Consider the following 20628-nt stretch of genomic DNA (forward strand, 5'->3'; position numbering starts at 1 on the left):
TATATTTATAGATAGAAAACTAATTATTTTTATATAGCTCAACACGTTTAGTCTTATTGTTTAAATCAATTTTTTTTTTTTTTTTTTTTTTTTTGTGAGTACCATGCTTTACCATGCCTCAGAGAAAAACACTATTTTGTCAAGTAGCTAATATAGCATAATCAGATGCAGCTTTATTTTTAATTTTTCCTCCACTCGGTCCTGCTCTGCTTCATACTACAGTAACATTATTAATCGCATCCATGAACATGATTTCTTCCCGAGTCCTATCCCGATTGTTTCCACCAGCTGTGATGTGAAGACCACATATCCCAAGATTCCGTGCTCAAACTTGGTGTCATCAAGCTGCGCCTTTGTTTTGAATAGGCCTCTAGCGACCTCTAGCAGACAGAAATCTTACATTGCACCTTTAAAATTAACTCTTGTGTTCCCCCCACTGACACTTGAAATTTTTTATTGTCTCCTAGTCCCTTGGTTTCCTCGTTTTCTGGAAAACATGGCCATGTTTACTACATGGTGCAGGCAGTTTTAAAAAGGCCATTTCATGAGAATCAACGTGTTTGCGGAGAACTTTGCATCATCGATCCTATTGATGTTAATATGCCAACGTTAATAGTGAGTATGTCAAAAATGCCTTCTGTTTTCCACATATACCCATTTTGAGGTGTGTATCCAGTGGACAATTTACCCATGAGGTCATGTGAGAGGAGTTGTGAGTAGCAGTCAATGGCCCTGTCCCAAATGGCACATTTCATAGCGCTTTCGGTCTTGTGGACTTACAATGGCTGCCACGTACATGTGTTCGTTAAGTCCACGAGACCTAGGGTGTCCCATTTGTCAATTTTATGTTTCAGAAGGGTGCCTGCAAGCACCCCTTTGCGCACTTTTGCTGAGCCCACACTGGTGCGAGCTTTGCAGCAGATAAATTTCCATTACATCACGAAAGTGCGGACTCGTAGGAAGACCGCAAGTGTTTAGGGTGCCATTTGGGACAGGGCCAATGATGCAACTGATGCTGTAGGTCACATGACAATGCTAACATACCAGATGAAGTACATTCTGACTTCATTACAGAACATACTTTTTTTAATGGCTGCAAAGTTAGTTACTCTTTTAATGTAGTACTTAGTATGTAATTTTAATGCACCTGAAGAGTTTAGCATCAAGCCTAATTAACACATCTGCTAATCAAGGTTTCAGGATATGACATATTAAAGACACATTAGCATTCGTTTAAAATTAAATGTATAATTGATAAAACCCCATTGTAAATGATATAGGTCAGCATAGAGCACAGCCTCATAAATTAAAACCTGTAATAGCGGAATGGGATGGTACCGTAAATGGGACTGATGATCATGAATTCAACAGGTTGCATACAGTTGGTTATACCATACCTGACAGGAAGCTGTGTTGCAAAGCAGCTCACTTCCCACACTAGTACATGCTGTAGACGGATATTCCTAAGTAGCAGATGCCTGGAAGAGCAATTAAATTCAGTTTCTCACCAAGTTTTGCATTGCACTGACTCAGAGAGATGACTTGGACAAATACTTTCTCTTCAATGCAAGAGTCAGATTAGTTATATTCTTTGTGGTTATAAAAAGTAGAATATATTTGCCTGAAATGCCATTTTCATTTATACTTGAATATGATTATATTACACTACTGACACTAAAGGGAGATACTTAGAACAATGTTGCTCTCAACTGGCGGGTACAATTGTTTTGAACTTATTGGCAGTGGGTGAAAACGTTGCTAAATACAAATATTAACAAATAACTAACCATATAATTTTACATAGTCAGGACAGCAGAATAATTAAGCTAATTACTTGGATCACTCAATGTCCAATGTAAAATCTGAAGCAAAAAAGCACTGCATCAGAGAGAATCCTCCTGACCTCTGACTCCGAGTTGTCATTACAGTCTCCAGTGTCACAAACCTGTAAGAAGATGATCGGCTGCTGGATCTTTACTTCAGGTCCCATCTCACTGTCTGTCAGCATAGACCGACAGGGCTATTGCAATGGTAAGATAAAATAGGTATATTTTATGAGCTTTGAAGTTTTCTGGGAGTGTCAGGATGACAGTATTTGAAAGTTAGCCTGAGGCAGGGTTCCTCTGATCCGGCCCTGGAGGCCTACTTGTCCTGCAGAGTTTAGTTCAGACCCTGATCAAACTCGCCTATCTGCAATTTTCTAGTAACTCTGAAGCCGGACCAGATTTGAGGAACCCTGGCTGAAGTAACCTGAAGTAACCAAAAGTTTGGGGTCAGTAAAGAGAGAAAAATTCACACTTTTATTTGGCAAGGATGCATTAATTTGATGCAAATGTATCATGGTTTCCATGTTTCTTGACATTTCTTGAGCAGCAAATCAGCATTAGAATGATTTCTGAAGGATCATGTGGAGTAATGGCCACTAAATATTCTTTGTCATTACAATAATAAAATATACACACTCCTGGGCAAAAAAATAAAATATAATGGACCAAGCGCAAAGGTGCTAAACACCAAGCTTTTAATTGTTGTAACCGCAAATTATCAATAAGGAAATTAGCCAAAATTTAAGCAAATGCATTACTTAAAAAGCCACACTCTAAAAAATGCTGGGTTAAAAACAACCCAAGTTGGGTTGAAAATGGACAAACCCAGCAATTGGGTTGTTTTAACCCAGCGGTAGGGTTAAATGTTTGCCCAACCTGCTGGGTAGTTTTATTTAACTCAACTATTGTTTAAAAATGACTGTTGCTTAATTAAAATTAACCCAAAGTATGTTGGAAATGAACATCTATTAATGTTCAATGAATAATTATTAAACAATAAACATTTATTAAATTGCTTATTAATACATTTATATTAATAAACTATTAAACTATTACATTTATATTAATAAAATATTAAAGGTTATTAATAAACATTCACCTTTTGTCTATTATTGTTGCCTCTAATTGCATCTGGTTTTTAATTTCCCAACTATTTTGGGTTCATTTTAAGCTAGCCATATAGCAATTTTTAAACAATAGTTGGTTTAAATAAAACTGCCCAGCATGTTGGGCAAACATTTAACCCAACCGCTGGGTTAAAACAACCCAATCACTGGGTTTGTCCATTTTCAACCCAACTTGGGTTGTTTTTAATGCAGCATTTTTTAGAGTGCATTCAACATCGAAGACAGCATTAAGTTTTTGGCAGAATTTGGGAAGTTGTGTGTGGAGTGATGAATCACAATGAAACACAAGTTGCATGGTGATTTTTCCATAGTGCTGTCTTTGAAAATTTGCTGACAAAATATAATAATAAATGCATCTCTACCACAGTGAAACATGAAGGAAGAGGTGTGGGGAGTCATTTTAGCTGCTGGTATTGGTGAACTACTTCACTGTGAAAAATCATTTAATGCTTTGGAGCACAGGAGAATATTGCAGAATGGCTTGCTTCCCACATTTGAAAATTTGTTATCTAAAGAGGAATGATCAGATGTTATTTTTCAACAATGCTCTTGCCCAAATTACAAAGACAACCAAGAAGTGTCTTGAGAACAAGTCCATCAGGCTCATGTTTTGGCCTGGTAAGAGTCCAGATTTGAACCCTAGCGAGAATATTTGGTCTCATATTAAACTCAGACGAACTAGGAGACATTTTTCAACTACTCATGAACTGTTTTTGAAGCTATTAACATTGTGGAACAACACTGACTCTTCTTTCTTTAAAATGCTGTCTGCAAGTTAGGAAGGCTATTCTGTGCTGTTACTTTATCTATAGCATTTGTGCAATTCTTGCTAATTTCCTGACCATTGATTTGTGATTAAAATGGTTAAGACCTTTAAAAGACCATTAAATATTTTGCCCAAAATAATTTGCAGGAGTGTATATAATTATTTTTTTTTTAAATTTAATATAAATTCAATTTAAATTGTAATAAAAAACAGTATTATTAAATATTATTACAGTTTAAATTGAATTTCTATTAAATGTAAATCAAATAAATGTAGCCTTGGTGAGCATAAAAGACCATTTAACCATTTAAAAAAAAAAAAATCTTACTGACACTAGTAGTGTATGTCAGGGTGGATCACCATCACAGATCCAAAGGTATCTATTCTGCTGCAATAGCAATATGTTATTTTAAATAAATTGCTTTTCATCTTGTGTGACACTTTTTTTCATGTCTTCTCTAGGAGAATCACTCCCAATCTGTGCTCTGATTGAGAATCGCTCCTCTCGTCTAGTTGTGCCAAAAGCTGTGATATACCAGATACAGACCTATACGGCCAAGGGTAAAACAAAAATCATCAAACAGGTGGTTGCCAGTGCTAGTGGAAATGTAGTGCCATCTGACTGTTCCAGCAGGTGGAATGGAAACGCGCTGCAGATTCCTCCAGTTTCTCCATCCATTCTGAATTCAGACATCCTGAAAGTAGAATACTTGCTTGCAGTGAGTAATAATTTTATGAAACACTTCTTTATTTCTCATCAATGCTACCAGTCATCTTAAGAATATTCTTTATTTTCTGGTAAGCATAGTATAGATGTAAAAAATGTCGATTTACTAATAATTCTAATAATTTCTATAACCTCTACAAGCTAACATATGTATTTAAAAACACCGTTATATGAATGGCTGTCTCTTTGTTCTATATGTTTCTATTGTTTCTCTGTTTCTAGGTTATTGTTCAGATACCAGGTGCCAAAAATCTAGAAGTACAGATTCCACTGGTGATCAGTACCGATGGTCATGACAGTCACCGCTTTAACATGAGTAGGCGTTACGTTGTGGACACGAGGTTGCTGTACCCCACGTTTACCCTACCAGATGTAGCTGAAGGTATGGTGCAAAGTTAATTATACTGTGAATGCAGCTTATAAACATTTTAAAATGTGTATATATAGACATATTACATTTGGATGGACAGAATTTATCATTAAAAACAAAGTTAAAATATGTACAGATATATACATATCTCCAACTTAATTTTTAATGATAATTTCCCTGACAGCCCCACCCAGCTATGCAGAGGTTGTGTCAGAGGAACAGTTTGAAGAGCACAGAACTTCGATCTGCCAGCCACAACCAGACTGGCTGTTGGATGGCCCAGCAACCACTTACATTCAGCAGTTCCGCCTCCAGCCTCCTCCCTCTTATTCAGAGGTCAGTCATTCCATTTTTTCTGGTACACCTTTAAAGGGTTAGTTCACCCAAAAATGAAAATAATGTTATTTATTACTCGCCCTCATGCCGTTCCACACCTGTAAGACCTTCGTTCATCTTTGGAACACAAATTAAGATATTTTTGTTGAAATCCGATGGCTCCGTGAGGCCTGCACAGCCAGCAATGACACTTCCTCTCTCATAATCCATTAATGTACTAAAAACATATTTAAATCAGTTCATGTGAGTTCAGTGGTTCAATATTAATATTATATTAATATTAATTAATATTATGCGGCAAAAAAACAAAATAAGGACTTATATAGCCGATTTCAAAACACTGCTTCATGAAGCTTCAGAAGTGTTATGAATCAGCGTATCGAATCATAATTCGGTTTGCGTGTCAAACCGCTGAAATCATGTGACTTTGGTGCTCCGAATTGCTGATTCGACACAAAAGATTCATAATGCTCCGAAGCTTCCTGAAGCAGTGTTTTTAAATCGGCCATCACTACAAGTATTATTTTGTTTTTTGCGCACCAAAAATAATCTAGTCACTTTAATAGTATTAATATTGAACCACTGTACTCACATGAACTGATTTAAAAAATATTTTTAGTACATTAATGGATCATGAGAGAGGAAGTGTCATTGCTGGTTATGCAGGCCTCACGGAGCCATTGGATTTCAACAAAAATATCTTAATTTGCATTCCGAAGATGAACGAAGGTCTTACAGGTGTGAAAGGGCATGAGAGTGAGTAATAAATGACATTTTAATTTTTGGGTGAACTAACCCTTTAAATACCCTCATGTCATTCCACACCCGCAAGACCTTCGTTCATCCTCGGAACACTATGATTTCTTTGATGAAATCCGAGAGGATTTTAATCTCCCATAGAAACAAACCAAATTATCACAAGGTCCAGAGAAGTAGTAAAGACATCATTAAAATAGTCAACGTGACTACAGTGGTTCAACCTTCATGTTATAAAGTGACGAGAATACTTTTTGTGTGCAATTAATTTGTTTTCCGAAGATGAACAAAGGTCTTGTGGCTGTGGAACGATATGAGGGTGAGTATTTAATGACCAAAATTTATTTTTGGGTGAACTAACCCATTAATAGTGTCTGTCATATTATCAAGCCTTTTTCACATTGCAGATTTACCCTACTGAACACTGAGCGTATTTTGTGGAGAAGATCAAAGAATGACCTTGTGTCTACACTATAGCATTTTCCCCTGTTCTTTGGATTATGGATTGCAGATTGCTGCTCTTATTGGTGAAATGTTTGTTCTGTTTTGATCATAAGCACATCATAATCAAGGTTTGTCCACTTTGCAGCTTATTCTGACTTTCTGAAGGGTTTGTTTCTGTACTCTTCCATATGTTATTGTGACATTTACAATTTCAGAATAACTGCAAATAAAATGCACAAGAACTGTTCTCTTTATAAGTCTATCAGACCGACACGTCCTGTCTGATTGGGCTGAATTAACTGCAGTGCTATCAGTCTAAAGCCTGGCTATGTGAAACTACATCATGATTGGTTTAAGAGCATGTTAATTAAAATTTGTTTTTATAATATAGGTTTCAAAATACTGTGATTTATGTAATTATTTGAATCTGATGCACTGACTGAACTGTCAATATTATGAGGTGCTGCTTTGGGTCCACGTTGAAAGCTCACAAGCATATAGGTGCACTTATGTTGTAATATACATCACGTTTAGCTAGTAAATTATCACAAAAATGGTTAATTAACTAAAAAAAAAAAACAAGCTGAATGAGGTTGCATTTGTGTTGTTCACAACATTACAACGTAATAAAATTATTTATCTTTGTACACTAAGATATTTTTGCCTTTTCTGAAAATGTCTTACTACTTTTTGTATGAGTATAATGCAAGCAATAAACTGAAATGCCCAGCTGTGAAAATCTAAATCTTGGGCTGGACAAATTAGCACAAAAATGTTCATCAATAACCCCTCACAGTCTCGTCTGTCACCTCGTTTGTCACAGAGGCCTTTCCTTTGAATTGGAACGATTAGAATGGCATGAATAGGTGTTCATTCTTCATTCAGTGTCAGATGTAAAACAAAGGTGCACAATTGTAAAGAAATATTCACAGCAACACTTCTCAGTTATATGAACTATAGCTTTATTGAATATTATTATATAATTACTGCAATTTAATTTCTAATAATTAACTGAGTTTGCACTTAGCAAATTTTACAATTGTGGTTCATATAATTGTGTGGATGCATGGAAGAATGAATAGGTAGATACAATTACACATACATATTTCTGTCAACAAATATTGTCGTTTTCTGGCACATTCGGTGCCCATTTTGATGTTCAAAGACAACATTATAATGTTATTGTACAAACACAGACACATCACTTGACCAAAAAAAAAAAGTTAAGTCTAACCATTTTTGCTCAAAATCCGTGCTTTACATCAGTTTACAAAATGTCACTGTTTTATCCCCTCAGAAGCAAAAGAAAACCTCAGCATCAGCCAATCAGAAAAAATTTACCTATTACTGAAAAATACATTTTCCGTAACCATTAAACATACTCCCTTTTCCTCCATATACTGCAACCAAATGAGCATAAATAGGACAAAAACCTACCTCACAATCTGTGTATTTAATTTGCCGTGTCTCAGTAGTCCCATAAAGTGGATTATTGGACCGGCGGAGCCACCTGAACTCTGAATGCCCTGAACCCAAAGAGATATCTCGGGTGAGATTTTATCCAAGTGTGAATGTGCAATATTTATAAGAAGTGTGAATTATTTAGCATGTGGCCGTCACACAGCCAGTTTTTACCCTCTGAAATGCATCATTGATAAAAAAAGAAGAGGAGGCTGAAATGAAAGATGTTAACCTCTATGTTAATATAATGTAAACTTCTGTGTTACCGCAACATTCAGACCTCCTTCACCCTAAATGAACAATGTTCTACATAGAAACCATGTCTGCAACTCTTTATTATTATCTTAGACGATCATGAGAATATGAACTCTGCCTTTTTGTTTGATTGAATGGGGATTTAATGTGATCTTACACAGTTTTATCTTCTATCACCTCATATTTTAGGACAGAACACATGGTTATACACAGAGATGAGTGACATCAGGTACAGCAAATCTTTGTTTAAGGCCTTGTGTAAATACATCATCCATGTGCTGCTCATTATTTGGTCAATGTTCCATATCCTTCTCCTCCAGTATCCTATGCAGTCAACAAAAGGCATTTTTCATTCACTTCATTCATGTATATCACTGACACTTCTGTACTTTATTTAGGCAAACAAAAATGAGCTCTTCACAGTGGAAAGTATAAAATACCATAATTCTACATCAAGCTCGAGTAGTTTCAATACTAGGAACCCTCACAAAATGTTACACATTTTGGAAGGGGAAAAGCTTTTACAGATTTTAAAGTAGTAAAATATTTGTAAAATAATATATTTGTTTTTTTTGTTGTTGTTGTTTTTTTAACAATAATGTGTTGCACTTTCATTAAAGCCATTTAAAATCAATTATTGCTTACTTATGAATGTGGCAATAAAAGTTATTAGAGCATTCAATTCATGCCTGATGCATCCCTTTACAGTGCGATTGATCTGGAAGTCGCAAAACAGTGAAACATTTTCACTCCTGTGAACAGAGACAGGGTTTGATATAGATTGCTTTAAGCTGTTCGATATTTATGATTTGATCCTGAGGATTTTATTTTGGCTGTAATAATTGCAATGTGAAACAGGACTTTATTCTTTGAGGACAGTTGAGTCAATGTAATATCTTTTGGCAAAGATCTGGAAATGTTTTGGAAATATGAACAGCAACTACAATGTCACCTTCAATAAGTCAAGTCTTCCTTCTACTGTTGCTCTTTATTTGATCACAGACTGTACAGAATGAGCCAGCTGAATGCTCTTGAGTCGCTCTAGCGGTACTTTGATGGCGTACGTCAAAGTGACGTGTCATTGGTGCCGTCTCAAGACGGACAAAAATTCTAACCGGGATGCACTGCTTCAGTCAGATGCTGATCGGTCTGCGCAGTGCCACATGAAGTCGAACACACCTACTGACTAACATTCATACACATGCAAATGCAGGAGACAGGAGTTGAAATCTCATGCACATTTCACTGCATTCCAAATTTCAAGTTTGGTGAACACTACCCTGTGAATTCGTATCACGTGAAGACATGTGACAGAAGATTCTTTAATCAAAAACATTAACCTCCCCTCCCCCTTGCAACATCTCTGCATGATGTGTCGCTGCTTCTGAAATCATCTGAGTAGGTATTTGAATTTTAATTTACTCTATATGAAATTCGGACATTCTACATCCGCCATGTTATTACTGTCATGTGACCTACCAGCATCAATTGCGTCGCTTCACTTCCATTCATAAAACCTCTCCCGTGGTCTCATGGGATAGTAAAGTTTCCATCGAACGTACATTTGCGGAAGTAGTAGGTACTCTGGGAACTTTTTTGCTGCGTTCCAATTCGCCTACTTATAATACGCCCTAAAAGTATGTACTCTTTCTGTGAACAAAAAGTACTTACTTTTGAGTGTGTAGTAAAAGAGTAGGCTAGACAAGCTTTGGGACATACTAACACGTCAAACAATCGCGTCTTTTCTCTCTGTCGCATCCTGTCACCGTAAACTGGCCTGTCAATCATCTTACATCCTCCACATTTCATTTACTTAATTTCCTACCGTATCGGAGTCAAGTCCTGCACTACATTCTCATTCCAGAAGCCGTTTCATTCAAAAATGCCACAATAAGGAAGAAAAGACTTTTGCCACTTCCAATTCATACCAACTTTAATAGAACATTCATTCAAAGTTATCTGGTCTCAAAATGTTAGCACAAAAAACGTATTTATACGAACGTATTTGTTCTTGTGAATTTTTCTGAAACGTTTTGGTTGAAGGACATCAGAAATAGAACGGGACACCAGTTTACTGTGGGAATCTGTTCTTTCACTCCACGCTGCGTCACATCCAGTGTAGACAGCATCGCTGATTTTAATGGGTTCTATTCGCTTTTGTCGCGTCCCACCACTCGCGTCTGGTGTAGACACAGTGTTAACGTTCATATAACCAAGAAAAACATTTTTAAAACATTTAAAAAACTGAATGTTTTAAATATTCAGAGAACATTCAGAAATAACATTTTCATAACTTTAAACGTTTTTATAACATATTTTTGCTAGCTGGGATATGTTGAATTGTTTGTTTTTTTAATAAACGCCACAGATAGTGATACTACAACCGTTGTAGTGTTTGTACATATTTCACATGCTCAAAGTCTAATGTGACCGTGGCTTAAGATGCTCATCAAGCATATGTTTACATAGAAAAACAATTAAAAAGTCTGTCCATCTCTCATAGTGAACAGCACACTGCCAACAGTTTTTAAAGATACACTCCACATGCAAATGAAAGGCACCAGAGGATGCGGCTGAAGTGGTTCATTACACTCAGGCTCTAATCTCCTTTTATTTACATTTGTGTAATTTGTTTTGTCCACTCTCAAGTGTGATATGAAAAGCCTGTTGGCGCTATTCACTGGCTTAGCAAAAAGCAACCCGCTGAGCGGACTAAAGACTGAGCAAACATTATGTTTCAGCATTACAATGCAGATAACTGCTGGAAACCCCGGGTCTGTGACAGATAAGAAAATGAGCTGACTGTCAACCGTCAAACACCAGGTCTCAAAAACACCTCCACCTTTGTTTTGTTTGTTCCATCACTTCCACCAAAGCTTTGTTTGTTTTCATGGGCTTAGCAGAAGCAAGAGGGGTGCTCGAATCAAGGACGCAGGGTCGAAGAGTTGTGCAGTAGGAAAGCGAGTGACGCCACATGCTGCGATGCCTGAATTTCCCCTGTTCTTATGTGTGGGGTTAAGTGAAGTCACTGAAGGTTTATCTGCCTTCATATTGCTCCCTGCCACCATCAATAAAATGCAACAATGTGTCTTGAAAAGTCAGCTTATAAAAGTTTCAGGAAACTCTGAGAGCTTAAGTGATCTTCCTCCGGCTCCACAGTAGCCCTGCAGCATCCAGGATGTCTGCTTATATTAATTTCACGGAGTTTAAGAGGTCAGCAAACTCATTTGGAGATTCTTATTCATTTATGAACCCAGCAATCCCCTGTTCTGCACCGCTCTAAGCTACAGGGCCTCAGATGCTAAAATTTACATGGAATATTATATAGTTAGGTGTGTGAAAAAGTATAGTGCTCTTTGCTCAAGCAGCCAGATTAAGAGTAAGCAATGCACTCAGAGATGACAGTCACCCACATTTTAATGAAAAGGCAGGTGGATGAACCGTTGTTTCATATGCTCTGTTTTCCAAAGCTTTTGGACCATTACTAGAATTCAGAAGATTTCTAATAAGACTGAAAGAAAGCTGCTTAACAAGAGAACTGAGGGGAGCAGTCAGTGAAACAAGAGTAAATGAGCTCCAGAACTGCTCAGGAGAGTGCAGATGAATTAATAATCTATACTGTTAGAAAATCTTAGTAAGAAAAATAATAAAAAATAAATGTACATAAACATGTAAGGTGGTAAGGATGAAAAACAAAGCACTACTTTTTAAAAAAGTGACTCTACATTACAGTATATTATCAAAATTCATACCAATGCATTTAAAATCTGAAAACGTAATTTAAAAAAAAATGTGGATAAGGCTCATCATCTTCAAAATCTTCTCGGAAAACATCCATTCCTGTTCAAGTAAAATCCAACTCATCCCTGCTAACAAGATTTTCTTCTAATTTATTATTTATTATCTCCTGGAGTACTTTAGCATGGATATTATGGAGAATAAATATTTTTTTTTTATCAGTTAATGCTAAAGCAATGCAATAATTGCTTTGGGCAAAAAAAAAAAATCATGAAACAGGATTTCGCTTGGTCCCAGACCTAGTAATATGACAAACAAATAACCAGGAGATTTAGTCCATGAAAATGAGGCCCAAAGAGAACTGAGCGTGCAGTGCCACATTAAAAAGCTCAGCCAAATCTTCTCTGATCATACTTATATTGAAATCTATTAGAACTTTATAGAGATTTTGCAAAAAATGGCAAGAATAAAGATAATCATAATAAACTTTTTTTGAAAAAAAAAATTGCACATACATTGAGAAAGCGTCATGCATGACCTTTCCAACATGATTACGTAATGCGTGGCACATCCCAGAGCAGTGCAAGACGAGCATTTGTGGTTAAAAAGAATATACTTTTTGTCTCGCTAGATAAGACCCTTATTCCTCGGCTGGGATCATGTAGAGCCCTTTGAAGCTGCACTGAAACTGCAATTTGAACCTTCAACCCGTTGTATCCCAGTGAAGTCCACTATATGGAGAAAAATCCTGGAATGTTTTCCTCAAAAACTTTAATTTCTTTTTGACTGAAGAAAAAAACAAACATCTTGGATGATATGGGTGTGAGTAAATTATCAGGAAATTTGAATTCCGAAGTGAACTAATCCTATAATACAACAAAGTATTTTCAATTAATATTGCAAATAAATAAGTCTTCAGAAAATAATTTCAATCAGTTTTACTTATATCCCTAATATTGAAAGGGTAATGTTGTATATTTCATGTGTGTGTGTGTGTGTGTGTGTGTGTGTGTGTGTGTGTGTGTGTGTGTGTGTGTGTGTGTGTGTGTGTGTGTGTGTGTGTGTGTGTGTGTGTGTGTGTGTGTGTGTTTGAAGAGAATGTAAACATTTCTCAGAGGGCACAGGGAATCTCATTGTCTTGCAGGTTTTCTAGTGGGAGTTCAGTTCCATCCATCTGAGACTTTATTTAGTTCTGTTGTCCTGTCTAGGTTCTCTCTGAACTGAAATCAGTCTGCCGGCCTCCCTGGGGATGACAGTAATGTCACATACCAGTTTGGCTCTCATATTTCACAAACAGGCCTCTACCTATTAAGGATGACTACTTACCATGGAAAAGGTGTGTCCTTCACATCTGCAACCTTCTCATATTTTCTGCATAGACATATATGATTGTTCACAAACACACATATACGCCTGTGAGGAATACCACAAAGCAAATACCAAACACAGAGTGCACATGTGCAAAGCTCAGAATGATAGATCTAGCTTCACTTAGACTGAACTATTGCTATGTTTACTCTCATATAGTTTATAAATAGGCTTTTTTCTGTGATTTTGGGATGATATTCTTAATTCTGGGCAACTGATTTAAACTACAGAGAACTATTATTTTGGAGTTTGAAAACATATTTAGATTAGACAAAATATTTTACTAAAAGAACGTACTAAAATAACTCTCATATAAATCAAGCACTATGGAGTTGTTTGGGGATTGTGACTTTCCTACACACAGGAGTTAAGTGCCTACTTGCTGCTTTAATAATTCACCTCCATCCACCTGCTCATCCAGTATGGCAGTCCACTCTGGTCACGCATCCTCTAAATCTGTCGGAATATTCTCACAAGACTCTCTGTGCAGTCAATAAATCTATACATTTTCAAAATACGGCATGTTGCAAAATTAAAGGCCCGGATATACTCACAGCGAAGTTCTTTCTCGTTCTTCGTTTTGGGGTAAAACGAAGTTCGAAATACTTGAGCAGCGATATACTGTTATCGAACATCTGACACTGCCCACATTGCAGAGAGCAACGTTTAGTGCTTGCTTTCCTCTAAATAACAAAATAAACACAACAAATTGAGAAAACAGCAAGCATTTTTTAATAAAGCATAAAAAATGCATCTGATTATAACAATGTGGATATGTTTGCATGAGCTCTGCAATAGACCCTTCGTCAGGAGTTTGATTGACAAGCAATCTAACCAATCATAATGCCAAATCCGCCAAAGCAGTCAGGAGTTAGAAGATTAACCTTGGTGGACTTGAACTTGAAAAATGGTGTGTACTAACATCTTTCCGTGTTTGAAACAATATTCCTTTTCATGTTCATTCATGTTCATTTGGTGCTATAAATTAACTAGTAGGAAGAGATGATCGGTTCAGCTGAGGCACTACAGCAATCTGGCATGACACATTAAAGAGAAATTATTGTTTGAATTTCTTAAAACATTACACAATTTGAAAGCTTTGTTTAATATCATAAGTAACCTGCTCTGTCTTGACTGATAATGTGTTGTCAGTGTCCTCTTTGCTCCGTGATGTATTTTTCACTCTGTGTGGCATGACTAAGGGGGGCGGGTCTTTGTGAAGGGTCAATTCAGCACTCCAATAAAGTAACGTCACATTTAAATAGCACTTTATACAATAGATTGCTTAACATCAAGCAGCTTTACCATATCAAACATTGTTTCATCAGAAGTACAACTTCATTTTCTACTATAAAACAGCTCTTCCATTGTGTTAATGTTTTCACGTCTGATCGCAAAGGACTCGTGAGGAGAAATGAACTGTAATAGTAATAGTGTGCTTCACTTTGCAAGCACTTATAATAACAAACAAATAATTGAACATCATTACATTGTTCTGTTAATAAATATTTGGAAATGTAACACTTTTGAATTACATTTAAATTGTAATTAATTTTAATACAGGATAAGTGCAAATGCGTAGTAGTGTATAAGCTATCAGGCTAATCTGGTATATTCCATGCTAGTAAGTAAGCTAACAATTTAATGGTCTTTATAGTTCAAATGACGGTTTTGTAGGAATTGAAATTAGATGCTAAAAAGAGTAGCCTACCCATTAAAAGTTCCCCATTTCGAGGGAGGACCTACGGTGGCCCAGTAGTGCACAACACAACGAAATTAAAAAAGCAAACATAAGTTCACAACACAATGGAATCGAGCCACAACACAATGGAAATGCTCCCGACCACTAGGGGGCTCTCAGAGCTCGGTAAAGTTAGTTTTCCTTGCCACTGTTCTATAGAGTCGGCAGTAATATCAATACCACGATTAGTTTAAACAGTATGTAACCACCGTATATTGACATGAAATATTAATTCAATATCACCTACGTGCAAAATAGCTTCATATTCATACTTGTGAATGATTTGACGCGATACCACGGCGCATGATGAAGGGAACGTCTGCCAATCCCACTAAGTGGTTAAAACATATAATTTGTATTCATTAAAATTACTTTTAACATTTAAAAACAGACATATTCAAATTCCAAAGCTTGTCAGTCTTACCAACAGGAACTAACAACCTTTGGAATTTGAACATGTCTGTTTTTAAATGTTAAAAGTAATTTTAATTAATACAAATTATACGTTTTAACCACTTGGTGGGATTGGTTGATGTTCCCTTCATCATGCGCCGTGTTATCACGTCAAATCATTCACAAGTATAAATATGAAGCTATTGATTTTTAATTAATATTTCATGTCGATATACAATGCTTACATACTTAAAACTAATCATGGTATTGATATCTTTGTAAAACTGTCGACTTTATAGAACAGTGGCAAGGAATAGTAATATTACCGAGCTCGGAGAGCCCGCAAGTGGTCGGGAGCATTTCCGTTGTGTTGTGAACTTATATTTGCTTTTTTAATTTCGTTGTGTTGTGCACTACTGGGCCACCGTAAGGACATGATTTCTCATGACAGAACAGATTACTTGCTCAGTCAACATCAGTTCAGCTATATTGATGAAGGTTGATGTTAAATCTTGAGTATACATCAAACCACATATTCATTCACGCAAAGGAATAGTGTCAAAACAACTGAAAAAAATCCTCTGCATGTAACTTGTAGTGCTGGGTAGATTACTTACAAATTGTAGTCCGTTACTGATTATAAATTACATGACAAAAGTTAGTAATGTAACCCATTACATTACACATTTTGGGTAACATAATCAGACTACTTTTTGATTACTTTTAGATTACTTTTGACCTAACACGTTGATTTGAATAGGATAATCTTGTGCCATATTGACATAGAAATACAAAGAGAATTTAAAATATATTTTATTCTTTGTTATTAACAACATGAAGTCCATTAAATATTACATTATATCAGGGTTTCCCAGACTGGGTTTCATGGAGGAGCTGAAGGAGGTTCATGAACAATTTGTTGTGTACTTTTACCATTACAACAACTTTAGGAGTGAAACTTTAGGTTTTATGAATTGTTCAATCACATTAGGGCTACATTACTAGGAATGGAAGTACTACTACTACTGATAATAATAACAACATTTATTATTATATTATTAATTATTAGTATTAGTTTTTGTGAATGACTTGATTGACTCTGATGTGAATGGATCACTTATTTTGTCATCTTCTCTTCTATCAGTCTATTGCACTTCAGTAGGTGAAGGTAATAGATGATCGAGATGTACTGTGGGAACACCAGTGCCTTTATACTGTATGTTAAGACATCAATGTAATTAATCAAGAGATGTATAATGGTTTTTCTCAAATGCCTATTAAGGGTGCATTTCACCCTTATTACCCTGTTAAAGATGAATTTGCATATATGATGTGTTGACATTAAGTTTAACTTGATATTATACAAAAGTCTTTTTTTATTCAAATTGATTATTTCAGAACATCAACCACAAGCGATAAACATGGTTTAAATTGGAGAGACACTAGAGAAACAAACCCATCTATATTCCAGCGTTAAAAAAAAGAGAACGAGTGCATGATTAATGATCTTACCTCTCTTTATTTCTCTTGAACCATACAGAAGAACAGCTCCACCTTGACCGCTCTATTAAATCGAAGAGCCAAAGTTATCAATCGAGATGTGAATGGAAGGAGAGTCAGTCTTTTTGCAGCACCACGGCTCCTCTCGGCCCTAATGGCTCTCAATACACGGCAAAGCTAGTGAGAGAGATGTTGCTTCTACATTTTTGACTGATTATGCATTTTTTTCTTCTCTGTTCTCTCTCTCTTTCTCCTTAAGCTATTCATAGAAGATAGATTCATCATTCCAATTTGTCAAGCCAGCGAAGTTTTCAATTAATTATGTTGCTGGAGAAGAGGCAGTGTGTGTATTAGGGCTCCCTGTCAGGACTCGTCTGAGGCCCCATTTACAGGACTCAAAATAAAGAGGTATCAGAGAGGTGGTTGGGCGCAGCAGTAATTAATTTGATGAATGCCTTAGCGGCGCAAATAGTGGCAGCCGTGTGTCTCTTCATCAGCCGGCGTTGCGGCAGTCACCCTGCTCAGTGCTAATTTGAGAGGGCCGTCTCATCCGTGTAGCGTACGTCCTCACGAGCGGGCCTATTCTTCACATCCGGGCCGCATGTGGGGGCCTTATGTTTCCTGTCAGATTTGTCCTTGGTGCCAAGCAACTTGCTCCACTTAATGCCCAGTTCTTTGACTTTGTGGCCTGAACTGGGTAATCGGGAGCCGGCGGGATTTATGGGGCCCGGGGGTGCCGTGTCCTTTGCCGGCTCCCGTTGTCGTTCTCCCCAAAGACAGATTAGTGAGACGGGCGGTCTCAGTCTGGCAGGTGGAACCGATGAGGAGGGGGAACCTGTGCACCCCTATGCCAGAGATGATGGCGAAACGCACCAAGCATCTTTAACACAGCGGTGATGAAGAAATATGGTGCTGTTTGCAGTGAGCAATGATGGAGTCTGCAGCTCTGTGCTGGTGTAAGCGAGAGAGAGGTGAGTCTGTTCTAAAATGATGGATCATATTATTGTGGTTAGGCAAAAGCTGGGCAGGCAGCTGTTTGAGAATGCGCACCATCAATGTCAACAGTCACCAAAACCTCATAGGGAAATAATTGGGCTTGTGCCACATAATTCAGGTTCAGATTTTCACAAGTGAGGGGACCTCATTATAAATCAGGTCAGGCTCTGATGCAACACCATAAATCAAAGACAGACATGGCTCAAACAATTAGATAATTACCACAGCCCCATGTCACCACTGTTTTAGCAAACCACTTTGGAGGTACAGGAGCGGGGCGGTAAAAATGCTCCATAAACCCCAGCATAATTAGTCTGGAGCAAATTGGAGAGAAAGACAAGGAGAAAGAGAGGTGAGATGAGAGTAACAGAGGGAATTCCTATTGGCTTGCCAGGCTTATGATTGACATAATGTTGCTTAATGCTTCAAAATGCCATTGAGAACAATACTGCATAGACTGTAATGTCTTTAATAATAATGGCAAATGATAAATAGCTGATGTTAAAAAGTTATGAATGATTATCTATCTATCTTAAATGCAAATATACACCCCAATACCCACAAATTAAAATCAGTTGTTTTAAAACTGTAGACTGTAGACATGACAACATTATAATTTAAAGTATGAAAGATGTATTTTCATTTTAAGTAATTTTATTAAATCATTAAACATAATAATGAAATTATGAAATATAAATTTTATATAAATGCTACATATCTATGAAAGCTTGTTTCCACCATGGAATACATTTTCTTTTTTAAAAAGATAATTGCGACTTTTTATCTTGCAATTCTGACTTTTCTCGCAATTGTGAGTTATAAACTCAGAATTGCAAGATATAAACTCAGAATTGCAAGATATAAACTCACAATTGCAAGTTATAAACTCACAATAATGAGTTATAAACTCGCAAGTGCAGTATATAAACTCACAATTCCGCAATTCTGACTTCTTTTCTCAGAATTGTGAGATATAAACTCACAATTGCAAGTTATAAAGTCCAATTTTGAGGAAAAAAAAAAACAATTTTCAGAGTTGTTAGTTTCTCAATTCTGACTTTATAACATGCAATTGCGACTTTATATCACGCAGTTCTGACTATTTCTTTATATCAGAAAGGTAACCTAAATGTTGTTAAAAAAAGAAAAAGAAATAAGCATTAATTTTAGCATTTAAGTTTTAAATGAGTGCTAGATAATGTAAAAAGTTATCTAAATGTAAAATTAAGCCAAACCGAGCATTGACAATTAAATAACCGATATTGACCAATACTGTACCGATACGTGCATTCTTAGTAAAGATTACAGTGATTATAATGAAAACTGTGACGATAATATGAAAAATTGTGTTACAGGGGTGGACGTGAGGGAGTAACAACTTGTTTTAACATATTTCAACTTTTCCCCACAGATCCATCCTCTGTGATTCACGCTACATCAGTACCTCCATATTTAGGAACCTATACTCGGTTTCACACATACTTGGAATGGTTTTGTGGACTTCCACTGACCCCTAGTGTTCCACAGCCCTCTCCTATCTCTACTGCCTGGTCCGACTCTTCCTCCAGAAAGCCAATTATTTCCTCATCCTGAGATTACCCCTCGTCATGGCTGCCATCTCAGATCCAGAGGCAGGGGTCCAATTGACCCCAATTGAAAGTGTCATTTTTCAGCACTGCCAAACTGCAGAGATGTTCATCCCACCCTAGACAGGGGGGCAGAGAGAGCAACACTTTCCTGCACCATCTGCACAGCTTTACGGGCAGCTCCATGTCCATACACACACACACACACATATCCTCACACTTGCTAAGGTGGGACAGCATTGAGAAGGGCGGTCCTGTGCTTGTGTCAAGCCTGAGTGCAAGGAGCCTCTCAACAGCAGTCCAGAAATCGAGGTCACAGCACTGCAGCGAACCAAGCGGAACAGATTGTTGCAGAACCTCTAGGCTTTTGCAGACACGTGTTGATCCCGGCACAGTGTGTCCTGCTTTTTTTGTTCACCCTTTCCCCTTTTCTCTCTTACACACATACACACACACTTCACATCTCCTCAGTCAACTCCCTTGGCTCTGACTTTATAGAATATGAGGAAAATCTAAACTCCTCAACCGTGGCAGTGCCCCTTAAATATCTGCTCTACAAGCACTCAACACTGCCCTCCCTGGAGGCTGCAAGAAGGATCTGCCAAAGAACAGTGTATGCTAGCTCTTAGTCTACATCATCAGTCTTCATGCTAACTTTTAAAACACTCCATTAATGTCTGTGATGCTCAGAGGTCACTGAGAGCTAAAGATGCCACTCGTTCCCATGATAAATGTGAATGGTATGCAAGACACACTTGAACTCAGAGGTCATATAATTTTTCTTCTGAAAACTTAAATGCTTAAAGTCCCCCTGTAGTCAATAATTGTATCCCTTAATCTTTGATCACCAAAGTGACATATTTAAACATTTTTTCCTGTGAAAAATCTTCATGGCTTAAAATAGCTTGAATGTAACTCTACACTCTTGCATCATTTAGTATATGAATATCTATGAATATGTCAATTAGCTCCGCCTCCACTCACTCACACGAGCTCAGAGATCCACTCGGTCAACTTACTTAAGTAAACGCTGCACAATGGTATCATTTTTTACGCCGGATACATAACGGTAAATAATATGATTAGCCTTTTGCTTGGTTACATTATCAAACAGCTAATAATGTGTTGCTAATGTTACACAAATCATGTTCCTGTTCACCATCTCAGAGTCAGACAGCTGCCTTTGAAAAATCAGTATCATTAGAAACGCTTTGAACAACTCAGAACATCAGTAGAGA

At 37.0% G+C, this 20628-nt stretch overlaps 1 protein-coding gene across 1 annotated transcript in view; it reads left to right on the forward strand.

The window, feature by feature from the left end:
• The window catches only part of LOC137022858 (arrestin domain-containing protein 4-like), an 8691-nt gene extending 2257 nt beyond the window's left edge, over positions 1–6434 (forward strand). The window contains exons 4-9 of the mRNA XM_067389335.1: positions 468–615; positions 1929–2031; positions 4182–4438; positions 4669–4828; positions 5001–5152; positions 6316–6434. Coding sequence (XP_067245436.1) covers positions 468–615; positions 1929–2031; positions 4182–4438; positions 4669–4828; positions 5001–5152; positions 6316–6336 — 841 coding nt within the window. The 3' untranslated portion in view covers positions 6337–6434. The remainder of the gene's footprint in view (positions 1–467; positions 616–1928; positions 2032–4181; positions 4439–4668; positions 4829–5000; positions 5153–6315) is intronic.
• Positions 6435–20628: the final 14194 nt, after the last annotated feature.

Source organism: Chanodichthys erythropterus, chromosome 7 (genome assembly GCF_024489055.1).
Source record: "Chanodichthys erythropterus isolate Z2021 chromosome 7, ASM2448905v1, whole genome shotgun sequence".
NCBI classification, from domain to species: Eukaryota; Metazoa; Chordata; class Actinopteri; order Cypriniformes; family Xenocyprididae; genus Chanodichthys; species Chanodichthys erythropterus.